The following is a 14238-nucleotide window of genomic DNA, read 5'->3' on the forward strand; positions in this document are numbered from 1 at the left end:
GTTGGTTAGTGAAAATCCTAACTGGCGACTAATTCTTGAAAAACAACTCATCACACTGGCTGGCGAGCTACAACGTTAGTTTTCAGTCCTGATGTTGTTGTTTTCAAAGCTTAGAGATCTTTTTGTTATGCTGCTCTGGTCCTCAGGACTCCCTACTGTCTCGCTGGAGTCTGCCGAGCGCCCAAACTACTTCCTGTTTGTCACACCGGGTCGCGTCGTGCGCCTGGAGCGCTGGAGACCCGATGAGGACTTTCGCCGCCAGGCAACCTTCATTCATCACCAGGGCTTGTGGTTGCCCGGGCGATCTTCCTTTGAGCTGCACAGCCAGAAGGGCGTCTTCATTACACTCTCACACACACATGCACGTGCACAGAGCTACGAAAACTCGTACTCTTTCAAAGCCAGCAGCAGTTTTACCATTGAGGGTAAGAAAGTTCCCATAAACACATTAGCTCACACGTAGACCTCGACCACATTTAACCCTTCTCATCTGTTCAGGGCTTATTAACTGAAGTATCATTAACCCCGGCCGTTTCTTTAAAATTTATTTAAAAGAAATCAATATACATAATGTAACGCTATCGTTAGTAGTATAAATAATATTTATGAAAATAGACGCGTGAATCCCTTTGATATGATCCCTTTGTCTGTGTGCGTGCGTAGACATGAGTGCAAAGAGAGCAGTTTTTTTTTGCCGTTTTTATTTAAACTGCACAAACTACGAAATTTAAACAGACTCGAACTTTAATCCATCTCCGCGTAATACGGTATTGTTAATGCGATTTTTAAAAATCTGTCCGTGTCCACTTTGTTCATGTTTCAGAGAGCAGTTTTGTGATTCCGTATCGACTGATGTGTGAGTGGAAATACCAAGCGTGTGCCAGCGCGTGTGTGAAAACATGCAGAGATCCTGATGCCACACGCTGCCAGTTCTTGCCTCTGTAAGATTCAGAATTTGATGCATCAGCCTTCGATCTAGTACTCAAAGCCCCACCAGAGGCTGTAAGAATCACCTGGAGAACGTATGCCACAATGTTGTGAAGAACTGACACGTTTTATGACTAACTGGAAAGGTGTTTGGAGATGACTCGGGTTTCACCAGAAAGTGGCATAAGAGGTTGTTTTTTTTTCCAGTTTTGGAGGACAAGCTACCTGGCGTTTAGTCCGTAGTCACAAGCTGCTAAGTGAATATCTCCATATGGTTTACATGTGTACCAAGTGAGAAGAAGATCGAGAAACATGACTATGACATGACAGCATTAATGAGTGCAAATACTGCATCATGTGTCATTCTGTGATGTTGGAAGGTCACAGCAACAACATCACACTCGAATGTAATGTAATGTTCTCCAGGTGATTCTTTCTGTCCCGAGTGGCTAGCAGGCGTGAAATAAAACCAAGTTTTGTTGTTTGCTGTTTGTGTATATGCAGTAGACAAAAAAAAAACATCTTTACAGGTATCCTTAAAATCACGTATATTTTAAAACTCACTGTAAAAGTGCGAGTGGTACTGCACTCACGGCACTGACGTGAACCCTGCGTGTGTGCTGTGCAGTGTGGAAGGCTGTTTCCCCCGCTGTCCGAAAACCATGGTGCTGGATGAAGTCACGAGGAGGTGTGTGTACCAAGAAGACTGTGAGTATCACCTTCATCTGCTTCTTCAACATTTTTCTCCTCATCAGCTTTGCTCGATACAAACATGTTGGAATTGTGCTTATGATTGAAATTTGTGTGTTTTTTTTTTTTTGTGTATGTTTTTATTTCTCTGCAGGCATAACACTTTCACCAACTCCTACGCCTTACATGTTTGTGACTCGTTCTAACAGAACCACCACTGCTCCTACCACGATGGTTCCGACAACCGTAACTACAACCACGACCGCTACCACGACTACCACGGCTGCTCCCACAACGACTACGCCTCCTACCACGGCAGGCACAACTACGACTAGCACGACTGCGGCTCCTACTTCAGTCCCCACCACATCTACCTTTATTACAACAACTCCTGAAATCCTTACATCTTCTCCACCAATCACAGAAAGCCCTTTTGTTACCTCAACTCTGCCCACAACTAAGCCAACCACACCCCCTATGACTACCTCTGTTACCACTACATCACCACCCACCACTACAGAGATACTGACCACAACGGAGGAAACAACCACTTACATCATCACTACTACAACTCCTTTCACCACTCCTCCCATTACAACACCAACTCCTCTTATCACCACAGAGACACCCCCTGTTTCCACGGTAACCGGGGACTTTATTTTGACGTCAACAGCAGAAACACCCCCAGCGCCAACGTCCACTGCCCCGTCCTCAACTCCCACGACACTCGGTGTGACAACCACCCTTCCTGCATTCGTGCTCCCCACTGGACCCTGCACGGTGAGCTTAGTGTTAAATATAATATTTTCTTAAACATGCCAGCATTATATAAGGACAAACCAAATGGAACCCCCCCCCCCAAAAAAAAAAAAACATACATAGTATGGTTTGTTGATGATGTGGTGTTTAGATGATGCAAGTACAGGAAGTTGCTTTTTATTACTGCCACATTAGGTTTAGCCAATCAGGCAAAGGTAGGTACGTTCTCAACAGTCTACTTTTAAACCTCATACAATAGAGCTCATCTCCATCCATCCATTCATCCATTTTCTGTAACGCTTATCCTACACAGGGTCGTGGGGACCCTGGAGCCTATCCCAGGGGACTCGGGGCACAAGGCGTGGGACACCCTGCATAGGGTGATAGAGCTCATCATTATATTAATTATGATACTCCAAGCATCAGTACAAAATTTTAAATAAATGAAGTTACTTTTTTAACTGTGTCGTACTGTATTGAGCGATCTAGCCATCCAAGCGACACATTATAATTAAGTAAAACAGACTTACAGCTAATTCTTATTCTTACTCGTCGTAAGTTTTGATAATAAATGAAATAAAGCTACAAAATAGCAAGCCGCTTATCAAATTGTTTACTTTGCGTACCCAGTCTATTGTATCATCATTGAGTTTTAAGTTCATGTAAAAAAATAAATGAAGTTCAGTTCATATTCCTCAGCTAAGCAAACTGGATCCTAGCTTAGTCTTAGTCGTAAGTGTCTCCTACACAAACAGTTTTTTTTTATTTGCTGTTCGTTCACTAAATCACTCTTGCGTTAACCCACACCCTTAACTCTAAATCTGAAAAGGATTAAATGTAGTGAAACCCCATGTCTGCGATCCAATAACTCCTTGTAGCTTGAGGCATTCTTGCCCTGCTGCCAGTGTGACCACAAGAGTAATGCAGCATTACAGCTGTGGGGTGGGATTAAAGAGGTGTGGTGTGGTTCATGCGAATTTACTGGCAAACATTCTGTCACTGGGCAATTCATAATCTCATCTGGAAGGTTTCTTAGCTCAAACCATGTGGAAATGTGGTATGAATGTGTTTTTCTGTGGGTGTTTTGTTCCTGTTTAGCCTCCGTTCTCTGTGCGAGTTGATGAGTGCAGTGAGTACATCTGCTTTAATGGGCAGCTGATGCTACACAACTCCTCCCAGCACTGCAGATTCAACATCACCCAACCGCAGTGTAACCTGCTGGGCATGCCCATTCAGATCAACACAGACCCTTGCTGTCCACTGTGGCGCTGTCCCTGTAAGACACACACCTTATTCCGACACAGTGACACACACATCACTAATGCTGCTGCACCTGATACACTTGCATCACACACCCTACAATGTTAGTGTCACTGCTGTTCTAATAATAATACCCACCTCTTATATAGTATCTGCACAGTGGTGGTGATATGGTGGTCCCTATCCACTAATGGTTAGAGATTGACTGATATATCTGATGCATAGCAACAGACTTACTACTGGCAATCATTGGTTTTTTTATCGCTGACCTTCTTAGACTTTAGAATCGTTTGCACAATCCGAGCATTGTATTGTGAATGAAATGGGCATAAGAACCCCTGTTCAAGGTCACAACAAAGTTTGCAGCAACATTAGCTAAATAATTTTTACTAATACAGAGAGCAAACATGGTCTTGCATCTTAATTCCATAAGGTTCCAAGTTATTACTCAGGTATTCGTCTTAAAGGATACGGTATTATTCAGTAACTACAATGAATTACTAATTAGTAACTACTATGAAGTTTGGACTCGTTATTGCGCATTCTTGTTCCTTAGACTTAGAACTTAAGTCCAAATTTAATGCTCAAGATTGCTCACAGTTCCACTTTTAGGGTCAGTTTATAATGGGAAGGATTCGAGTCTCAGGCTTCATTTTATTAGGAGGTAATGAAAAGCAGTAATTGACTACAGCTCAGAAGTCACTTACTGTTTTATTATCACAGGAGAAACAATACCCCAGCTCTGTTTATGACATTGTTCATTTGTAAAAGACCCAACTTAACACTTTTCTTCTATCTTTGGATAAAATCTATTCATGCATACCAACTGTACACCTGTACCAACATGATAGGTCAGGCTGGTTCTTCAAATTGGGCCCTCAAGGTCCACTGGTCTGCAGAGTTTACCTCCAATCTCAAACACAATATTTTTACAGCAGAATGCTACTACAGAGAACTTATTTCTGTGAAAATTTCAGGTTTGTACCTGGTCCACTACCAGAGATATTCAACATGAAATTGAAGGAAATTTCTAAAATAAATAAATAAATAAAAAGACTTTTTTTGCCCTCACAAAAAAATAAGAGTCTCAAACCTGAAATGTTCTGCATACACACCATACTTACCCAGGTACCCCCTGAAAGAATTAAGACTGAGACTCCAACCCTTCCCATTATAAACTGACACCAAAAGTGGAACTATGAGCAATCTTGAGCATTACATTTGGACTTAAGTTCTAAGTCTAAGCAACAAGAATGTGCGAAATGTTTGTATACTATATGTACCTTATAACGTGCTCTAGAGATCCGTTTTTGTTCCATGGAGCTAGGCCCATCGTGAGTCGAGATACTGAGGTTTCCGTAAACGGCTGTATAACCAAATTTTGTTGTGTACCATGACACAAAAATGGCCGTCGTTGTTAAACCAAGTAAAATGTAAAAACAAACCAAAAAACACCTGGTGATTTTGCAATGACAATACAGAAAGACAATCACTCGGGGAAAAAAAACAAAAAAAAAACAACTTTGTGATTATTGGACCACTTGAGATGGAATGACCTTTAAGGAAGATATAACACAAATATTAATATTACTATCACTTTAGCTATACAAATAAGCCCAGACACTGATACTGATATGTGTGTGTGTGTGTGTGTGTGTGTGTGTGTGTGTACTGTCAGGCCGCTGCTCTATAATCTCAGACCTTCGCGTGATCACATTTGACGGGAACAATGTTGCTCTGTATGATAACGGCTCTTATATACTGGTCCACCTGCCTCGAGAGAACATTGTCGGACATGTCGAGAAATGTCCCACCAGTGAGGTGAACAACACACACTTACTTTCCAATAGCCTATGTCAGTATACATAAAAAACATGAATACTTGATTTCCCCCCTGAAGTATTAACTCATTCTTTTTGTGTTTCAGAGTGTGAACTACATTAGACGACCTGTAAGTTGACTGTTATTGAAATATATGATGACAATAATTAAAGTAGAGCTTTTATGTCTATAATTTGTGCCCCTTCTTACCTCTCTCTCTCTCTCTCTGATAGACTCCTACAGGTGGAACCTCTGGCTTGTGTTTTAAGAAGTTGAACATAACCACTCATGCCTACAGGATCATTATCAGTCGCCTTGACCGCAAGGTACACCGCCATTTATGGGACATTATCTTGCTAGACACATAATCATACCCAAAAACTGTCTGCTACTGTATATTTTATTAGAGCTCACAAGCGGTCTATTCCATTATTTTAAAAGTATATACCACGTTAGAACGAGTAATCTTTTGTGACATTTTTTTGTGTGTTGTATTTATGGATATTAAGCTGTAATGCTTTCTTTGCCTGGTGGGATGTAGGTATCTGTGAACCAGATCAAAGCTCGGTTGCCGTTCAACAGATTGAACCTGCATATCGATGACACAGGGACTATGTACATCATTCACACCCCCAGTGGAATCAATATCCAGTGGTACCACAGCACCGGCATCATGGTCCTACAGTACAGCGCCCCCGATAACACCTCCACCAGAGGCCTCTGCGGTCAGTGTGTGTGTGTGTGTGTGTGTGTGTGTGTGTGTGTGTGTGTGTCCCCACCTGTTCCTATGCAGATTTTTTATAATTCAATAACAAACGATGGTTTTCATCCACATAGCAACTTGTTATAGTGTCATATGAGTAAAATAACAGTTAATATAAGCACATAAGCATAGCAAGACAAGGGAAATGACATGGCCAAGTATGTATATAATACAACTATAAATACTATTGAGGCACCAAAGAAATTGTTAAATGGATTCTAACCATAATTGTCATAATTGAAGTGAATCCTCAGTGAACAATAATAAATTCATGTGAAGCTAATCCTAAACTCTATATGCCAGCATATCGATGTACGTAAGACATGATCAATGGATGATTGACATCATTATTTTCTGAATTTTCAAGTGTGTTTGAGACATTTGAATGTGCGTTTTGTTTCTCAGGCTGCTGCGACGGTAACCCAGCAGATGATTTACGCTTGCCCAACGGGACTGTGATGCGAAACGTGGAGGACATCCCCGTGTTTCTTCACAGCTGGATGGTGGACACATCTGAGGAGACGGATTACTTCCGGAGAGTGGGAGACAACTGCACCACGGGAAACTGTACCAAATGTTTTCAAATGCTCAACCAGAGCCCCTTCTCCCAGTGTCACCACCAGGTCCTGAGCAGATATATAAATATTTATGGAAAATGTATTGTTTTAATCAGCAAAAACAGAACAGAGCAAGAATGAGACACAATATAAAAACTGCAAATGCAAGACAGCGAATTGAAAATAATAATGACATATAGAAAATGCAGTATAGTAAAGTACCTGAGATTCTTGTAGTGGTACTAATAATGCTAACTAAAGATGTGTTTGTAACACATTGCACAGTTGCCTTTAAGGCAACAGTTTCAGCTTAGTATTCAGTTATTCTTCTTAAAGCTTATTATCCAGTGACTGGTATGAATTATTCACTAACTACAGTAAAACTAATAGATTGTAGCTTCACTCATATAGCAACAAATGTTGAGAATAAAATGATGTAAATCTATGTAGAACAATACATCAAAGTGATTAAATCAATGTGTGTGTGCACGGTACCCTGCAATACACTGGCATCCGAACCAGGGCGTATTCTCGCCTCATGCCCAGTGTTCCTGGGCATGAATCCTTTTATTTTAATAAAACGATTAAAATAAAAACTAAAATGGCATAGGAACATCTCTATTCATTAAAAATTGCCAGGGTTGATGAATATCCAAATGGGAAATTCTCCCCACTGTATGTCTTCTTGCCGTCGTTAAAGTCTAACCAACTACTTTCAGTATCTGATTTTTGATTATAGCCAAATAAAAATGATAATAAAGTATAAGAAATAATTATTCTGTTCATTACTACTTTTAGTATGTAAGTTAAGTTCTGAGGCTAAAGGTTAACAGGTGAAATATCATCCGCTAATAATTTGGATGTAATATATTTGTACAATAAATCCTTATATATATGTATATATAAATCCTCATATAAATGGAGATATATATATAAGCATTTATTCCTTTATACATACATTATATATATATATATATATATATATATATATATATATATATATATATATATATATATATATATATATATATATATATATATACACACACACATATACATATGTGTGTATATATATATATATATAAGGAGAATATATAAGGATTTATCTCTCAGTGAATGTTGAAGTGTAAATGATATTTGTACATAGGTCTCACCAGAGCAGTTCTGTGACAAAATCTGGGCAGGTGATTTGCACTACAAGGAGCACGAGTGTGACTTTCTTGCCGCTTATGTGGCCATCTGTTACACTCACCAGATTTGCTTCAGCTGGAGGAAAAGCAACTTCTGCCGTGAGTCTTCACGTGTACAAATGTATACACACACACATATATATATATATATACATCAGATCTCATGCACTAGCTCTGGATTCTGTTCACGTTCATGTACATTTTTGCTTGATTTATTTATTGTGTGTTTGTTCGTACACGGCAGCTCTGAAGTGTCCTCCTGGTAAAGAGTATAAGGCATGTGTCAACACGTGCAAGACGATGACATGTCAGAATCGAGATTATTATGAAGAGGCTACTTGTTCTTCCATTCGAGAGGAGTGTGTGTGTAAGAGCGGCACCATCCTGCACCGAGCCGACTCCGCGTTCTGTGTCACCGAGGACCAGTGTGGTGAGAAATCAAGGGCTCGTGTAATGAAAATGTAGAAATAAAGGATGTGTAGCAGGGTTAGAGGTAGAATGTTTAAGCGATATTTCATTGGATTATCATTATTATCCTAAAGACATGCTATTAGGTTTTACTTATTATAGATTTGATTTATTATTGATTTTCCTGGTCAGTGGTAGTCTGGTATTTTAGGCATTTAAACTCCTAATATTTCAGACACTTGCACAGAACCCTGACTGAATTATTACTGATTAGTGGAAAATATGTTGTGTTTTCATATGTTATAAGCTATGAGCATATGTGTGTGTGTGTGTGTGTGTGTGTGTGTGTGTGTGTGTGTGTGTTCAACATGTGCATGTTAGTGTGTACGGATAACGACGGTTCCCCGCGGGCCCCAGGGGAGGTGTGGAACGGTTCTCTGCGAGGCTGCTGTCTGTTCACTTGCCTGGAGAATGGCAGCGTCGTCCCGGTGGAGCCCGAGTGTCCTCCGGAGCCCGCCCCTCTATGTGAGCGTGAGGGCGAATACTACATCGATGTGCTGGAGGAGGGCGCTTGTTGCCCAAAAAAGATTTGCGGTACACACACACACACATGCACGCACAAAAGTACAAACAAAATATGTGCCATCTTCTGAGCATGTATGTCTGTGGGCTAATATGTGTGTGTATATATATATATATATATATATGTGTGTATGTATATAGAGTGCAACCTGACCATTTGCCAGAATGACATTCCTTCCTGTGAGATTGGGAACAAGCTGGTGATTGGCTATAGCACCCTCTCATGCTGTCCTGAATATCGATGTGGTCAGATAAGTTCTAATTCACTTCTAAAATACAACGACTTGTCCGTTCAGGTGGAAATAATACATCTGAGGTCAATATTTTGTTACAGAATGTGACCCCCTGTCCTGTCCCAGTGTCCCAATGCCAGAATGCAAAGAGGACCAGTTCTTGGTAGAGGTCAGAGGGCAGCATGCTTGCTGCTATAACTATCTATGTGGTAAGAAGAAGAATCACTGTTGCCCTGTCTCCATGGGATTGTAAATCACCATCTCTTACTTAACACGAGTGACCTCTGGCTGCTATGTCGCTTCTTGTTGTGGCCATGTATTTAAATGATTCATGTTTTTATTACAGTAATATCCCATGTTACTATATGCAGTACAAGAGTATGCAATACAAACTGCACTGTGGCTGAAATACCGAAATAATAACAACACTTAAGATGTGTTTAAAACGGTGAAAAAAAAAAAACACTTTGGTCTATGTATGTGTGCGTCCATCTTGTTAGAGTCATGTGATTGGACTTACTCATTTTAATCACTACAGTACATGTATGGCTTGAAACTGAATATCATGAGTGTTTAGGCTCCCTGAAAATTATTCATTCCTGGACATGGCTGAGTATTATACCGTGTGTTTGTGTGTGTGTGTGTGTGTGTGTGTGTGTGTGTGTGTGTGTATTACAGTGTGCGAGTCCTGTATGGAGCCCATCCCAATGTGTCCGCTCGGAGAGATTTTGGTTGTGGATATGAACACTACTCATCACTGCTGCCCGCATTATCACTGTGGTAATTGAACGCACAGAAACACACGCCAAATCGAATGGTCCTAACTATCAACGCAATCAAATATAACTTTAAGCTTTTGACATAGAAAGGTGAACACACGTCGGACTCATCAGTAAGCCTAAACTAGTAAATTAGCTAGTTATCACATATCTGTTAGGTCTTTAGGTGTTGGTGATTTACTAAGAAACACCGTGCAAGACTACTTCATCAAATAGCCTATTAAAGTTAAATATACACTACTTTTTTTTTTTTTTTTTGCAGTGTGTGATATGAGCCTGTGTCCTGAGCCCAGCATTAGCTGTGCTACTGGTACTGCACTTGTTAAGACGCCTGTACCTGGCACCTGCTGTCCAGACAGCCACTGTGGTAATATTCCTAAGCACACACATCCCCCATATACTGTATAATCATACAAATGCATCGATCTGATTGGTTCACAATACTGTCGTCTCTCCCTCAGAGTGTCAGTGTGACAGTATCGCACGGCCTCAGTGCACTGTGGTGAGTTCCTGTTCACAGCATGCCGCGCGTAGCTCTCTGTGCCTTACTTTGTAAGATTCCCCAACTTCGGTGCTCACACCGTACAGGAAACACACATTCTACACACGCTTTTGTAAATGTATTGAGATCTAAGGAACATCGGTTGAGCAATATCTCTTAGTTCTCATTTAATTGATGGGAATTGTTCACATGTAAACATATGACGTTTGCGTTTTTAAATATATAATATGTTGTTGTGTTGTACTCATCTTGGAATTTAAATGGATTTAAAAAAGAAATAAAATAAATAAAGATCAGTGGATTCTACGAACGCACACAGTTGCCTGAAAGCTATTTGACGACAACAAATCGAGTTTAAAAAAAAAAAAAAACATACATAATTGAGACAGAAATTATACACAACTTCCACGGACTTTTACCAAACGCACAATTTTTACATTCGATCTAATTTCTCTAAGTGACCGTCGACTTTTTTGTTTCGTGCTTGTCAGGGAGAAATTCAAGTGGAGGAGCCAGATCACAGCAGTACCTGTGGCTGCGCTCAGTACTTGTGTGGTAAGTGACACACACACACACACACACACTACACACTACTCACACACTGATTGCTGTGATTTTGCATAATCGATTGTCGTACTTAAAATATGTTCTCCTTCTGGGTGTGCACCTGCTTTTGTGTGTGTGTGTGTGTGTGTGTGCAGAGAAGGCAGATGTATGTTTGTTTCAGGGAGTGACTGTGCTGAGTCCAGGCCAGTCCATGGTGCAGTACGTTGAGGGAGAGCTGTGTTATACTGTGCAGTGCCTCACACACAGAGACCCCGACACAGGTTTCTACGCCATGGACGTGACCACTTCAAACTGCTCTGAAAAGTGTGAACCTGTGAGTCCTACACACACTATGTACAATATTCCATTCTATATAGAAAATATTTCAGCCATAATCTTAGGTGTAGGTGCCTTACAGTACATAACCCTAAAGTATATATGGTTTAATAGGTTTTAACAGATTATGATGCATCCTTTAAGACATACACACACACACACACACACACACACAAACAGATTAATCAAATGTAAAGCCTGTTATTAGATCTCAAGAAATCCTTTAAACAACTATAAGCATGGACACGCACGCCTAGAACTAAAGAAAAGGCTGTAATTACGCAAATAATTATGAATACATGTAAAGCATATCTATAAGGCTAATACATGTATAAGGATATTTAAGAACCAGTGAATTAGGATAGAAAGCTGAAATGGCATTGTTGTATTAAACTGCTTTCTAATGCTTCTCTCGACCCTGATTATTACAAATAGAAAAATGCCGCATCATGTAACGCATGTATGTGTATTACATATTTTATACATATTTACGTGTATTACGTGTATTAAATGGGTAGATCTGAGCGCTGTGTATGGGTTCGGTCACCTGTATCTTGTCGATTGCTTCTACAGCACCAGGTGTATGTCCCGTCCTCTGACCCCCATGTGTGTTGTGGCTCGTGTAAAAATGTCTCATGCTCATTCACCAGTGAAAACGGAACTACAGAAATATTTACGGTATACCCGACTCTCTTTTATTAAATAAAATACACACATACGGTACCAGGGTTTTCAAAACAGCAATCGATCCATTGATTGATTGATTGATTGATTGATTGATTGATTGATTGATTGATTGCAAGCAACTTTATTATTTTTTTTTATTTATAAAAATAACAATAATAATGGTCATTTGGACCATTATTCATAATTTTAGAGTTTTATGTCTGTCTTAAAATGTAACGGTTTATGAGAGAACCTATTTAGAGTAAAAGGATGATGTTTAAGCGTTTTAAGACTCTTCTTTCAATACAAATAGTCATGTCACGACTCATGTCATGGCCCGTATGTTGTATAGTATAGTTCTCTCGTTTATATTTAAAGCTTAAATGAAGCTCAGGTGTGTGTGTGTGTGTGTGTGTGGGACATTTTTGTGTGATTATAGGCAGGTAGCTCTTGGGTGTCTAATTGCACACGTTTCGACTGCATTGAGACAGCGGTGGGAGCCGTGATCCTCGCCTCTGGAGTCGTCTGCCCTCCTTTCAATGACACCGAGTGCATTCAGGTCTGCGGAAATGCAGGAAGTATTCGTAGTCATTCTGAGAGTGGACGTTTTTATGAACCTATGTTTATAATCTTTTCAGAACGGAGGTGTGGTGCAGACCTACGTTGATGGCTGCTGTAAGACGTGTAAGTATTCAGGTGGGGTGGTGTTTCTTTTGGGGGGGTTTATGATGGTTTGCTGTATGCTGATTGGATGATGGAGGTGGGTGTGGTGGGTTTTTGGTTTTGGCTGCTGGTTTCGCTCTGTGGTTGAATTGAGTCCTGCTGTCCTGGAGGAAATGAATCCCCCTCTCACTCTTCTTTGTCTCTGTCTTTTTTACTTCCCTTCCTCACTCCATCCTCAAATATATTTTCTCTTACTTTACATTCAGAAAATATTATTTTCTAATTTTTTTTTTTTTTTTAAAGATAAAGCAATATATGTATTGGTCGGAAGAGATTAAAAAGGATTCCGTAGCTCTACTAACAAGACCAGGGCTAATGTTTAGGTTGTAAGATATTTTGTCTTAATTCTTGGACTGTATTTTATGTTTGCTGGGTGTATTAGCTTTGGAACTAGCTGGGTTGTGCGCTAGGCTGCTAAGGTTTTTAATTATGGCTGTTTTAAGTAGGGCTGCATGATAAAAATGTCAACTCGTGATTATTTTGCTCAGTGTAAATGAAATCGATTTCTTTTAGCTCAAAATGTCTTTGATTTGAAGTTTTGTGGTTTCAGGTTCTGTAATGTGTAACATTTGAATTGTTTATGTAAAGGCGAGTCCTGGTGATGTGTCTCGTTTTTCGACGCCCGCTAGTTAGTGCTCTATAGAGAAAAGTCCAAATAATATGATGTAATATGAACAGGCTGAGGGAGCGATTTGTTACGCTAAGCTCAAGAATATCATAATCGATTATATTTAATCGATTGAGGCCAAAAAATAGTGATGAAAATTAAAATACAATCAATTACGCAGCCCTACTGTTTTTTTCGGCCCTATACTGATTCTGTAGGATTAAAACCCATGAATGCGGCTTAAGTTAGGAAGTCAGGTATAGACATTTTATAGGTAACTTATTCATACTTACATTCAGAGTTGTCCAATACTAGCATGCCTGGCGGTTTGCATGAATCTGTCTTTAATTATCTGTTCATAAATCTCCACCATGACCTTTTGATTAGACTGAGATTTGCATGCTTGGGAAACTAAGAGATGGCTTTGAAGGAGACGCTCTGGCATGTGCTCTTTCTGTTTGTGTTCACAGTATTCCTCTTCTTCTTATTATTATTTTGACATTTATAAATTGTTATATGTTTAAATGTCTTAAGTTGAACTGAATGTATGTGTAAATATGTGTTGCGGTGAGAGTTTCCGTGTCTGCATGCATGTGAGCGTGCGAGGGCGTGCGGTTTTAGTCGTCGCGGGTTTTTCCTGTGGGGTGGCTGCTATGCTTCGAGTATTCTGAGGTGAGGGATGAGTTGTGGGATTTCTGTCCAGCTCGACACAGTGAGTGCATGCTGGGAAGGCAGCGTTTGTGACCTATGGTCAATGTGTGAAATTGTAAATATGACCCTGTGTGTTTCTCAGGTGCTGGACTTGGTTTGTTACCTTTTTCCATTAGTCCAGTAACTCCCACTGCTAGTACTAACTGTGACACAGGTACTTTCCAACCCTCTTCCTCTT

The 14238-nt window shown here is 40.1% G+C and overlaps 1 protein-coding gene across 1 annotated transcript in view; it reads left to right on the plus strand.

The window, feature by feature from the left end:
• Positions 1–14238, plus strand: part of otogl (otogelin-like) — a 48879-nt gene that overhangs the window by 29902 nt on the left and 4739 nt on the right. The window contains exons 32-54 of the mRNA XM_053623874.1: positions 147–425; positions 824–941; positions 1556–1635; positions 1772–2397; positions 3475–3652; positions 5315–5457; positions 5564–5587; positions 5691–5783; positions 5999–6182; positions 6626–6843; positions 7925–8066; positions 8212–8397; positions 8757–8969; positions 9099–9203; positions 9292–9399; positions 9869–9970; positions 10232–10336; positions 10431–10471; positions 10963–11026; positions 11173–11351; positions 11927–12031; positions 12459–12578; positions 12658–12703. Of these exons, the coding sequence (XP_053479849.1) occupies positions 147–425; positions 824–941; positions 1556–1635; positions 1772–2397; positions 3475–3652; positions 5315–5457; positions 5564–5587; positions 5691–5783; positions 5999–6182; positions 6626–6843; positions 7925–8066; positions 8212–8397; positions 8757–8969; positions 9099–9203; positions 9292–9399; positions 9869–9970; positions 10232–10336; positions 10431–10471; positions 10963–11026; positions 11173–11351; positions 11927–12031; positions 12459–12578; positions 12658–12703 (3459 nt within the window). The remainder of the gene's footprint in view (positions 1–146; positions 426–823; positions 942–1555; positions 1636–1771; positions 2398–3474; positions 3653–5314; positions 5458–5563; positions 5588–5690; positions 5784–5998; positions 6183–6625; positions 6844–7924; positions 8067–8211; positions 8398–8756; positions 8970–9098; positions 9204–9291; positions 9400–9868; positions 9971–10231; positions 10337–10430; positions 10472–10962; positions 11027–11172; positions 11352–11926; positions 12032–12458; positions 12579–12657; positions 12704–14238) is intronic.

Source organism: Ictalurus furcatus, chromosome 4 (genome assembly GCF_023375685.1).
Source record: "Ictalurus furcatus strain D&B chromosome 4, Billie_1.0, whole genome shotgun sequence".
In the NCBI taxonomy this organism is placed as follows: domain Eukaryota; kingdom Metazoa; phylum Chordata; class Actinopteri; order Siluriformes; family Ictaluridae; genus Ictalurus; species Ictalurus furcatus.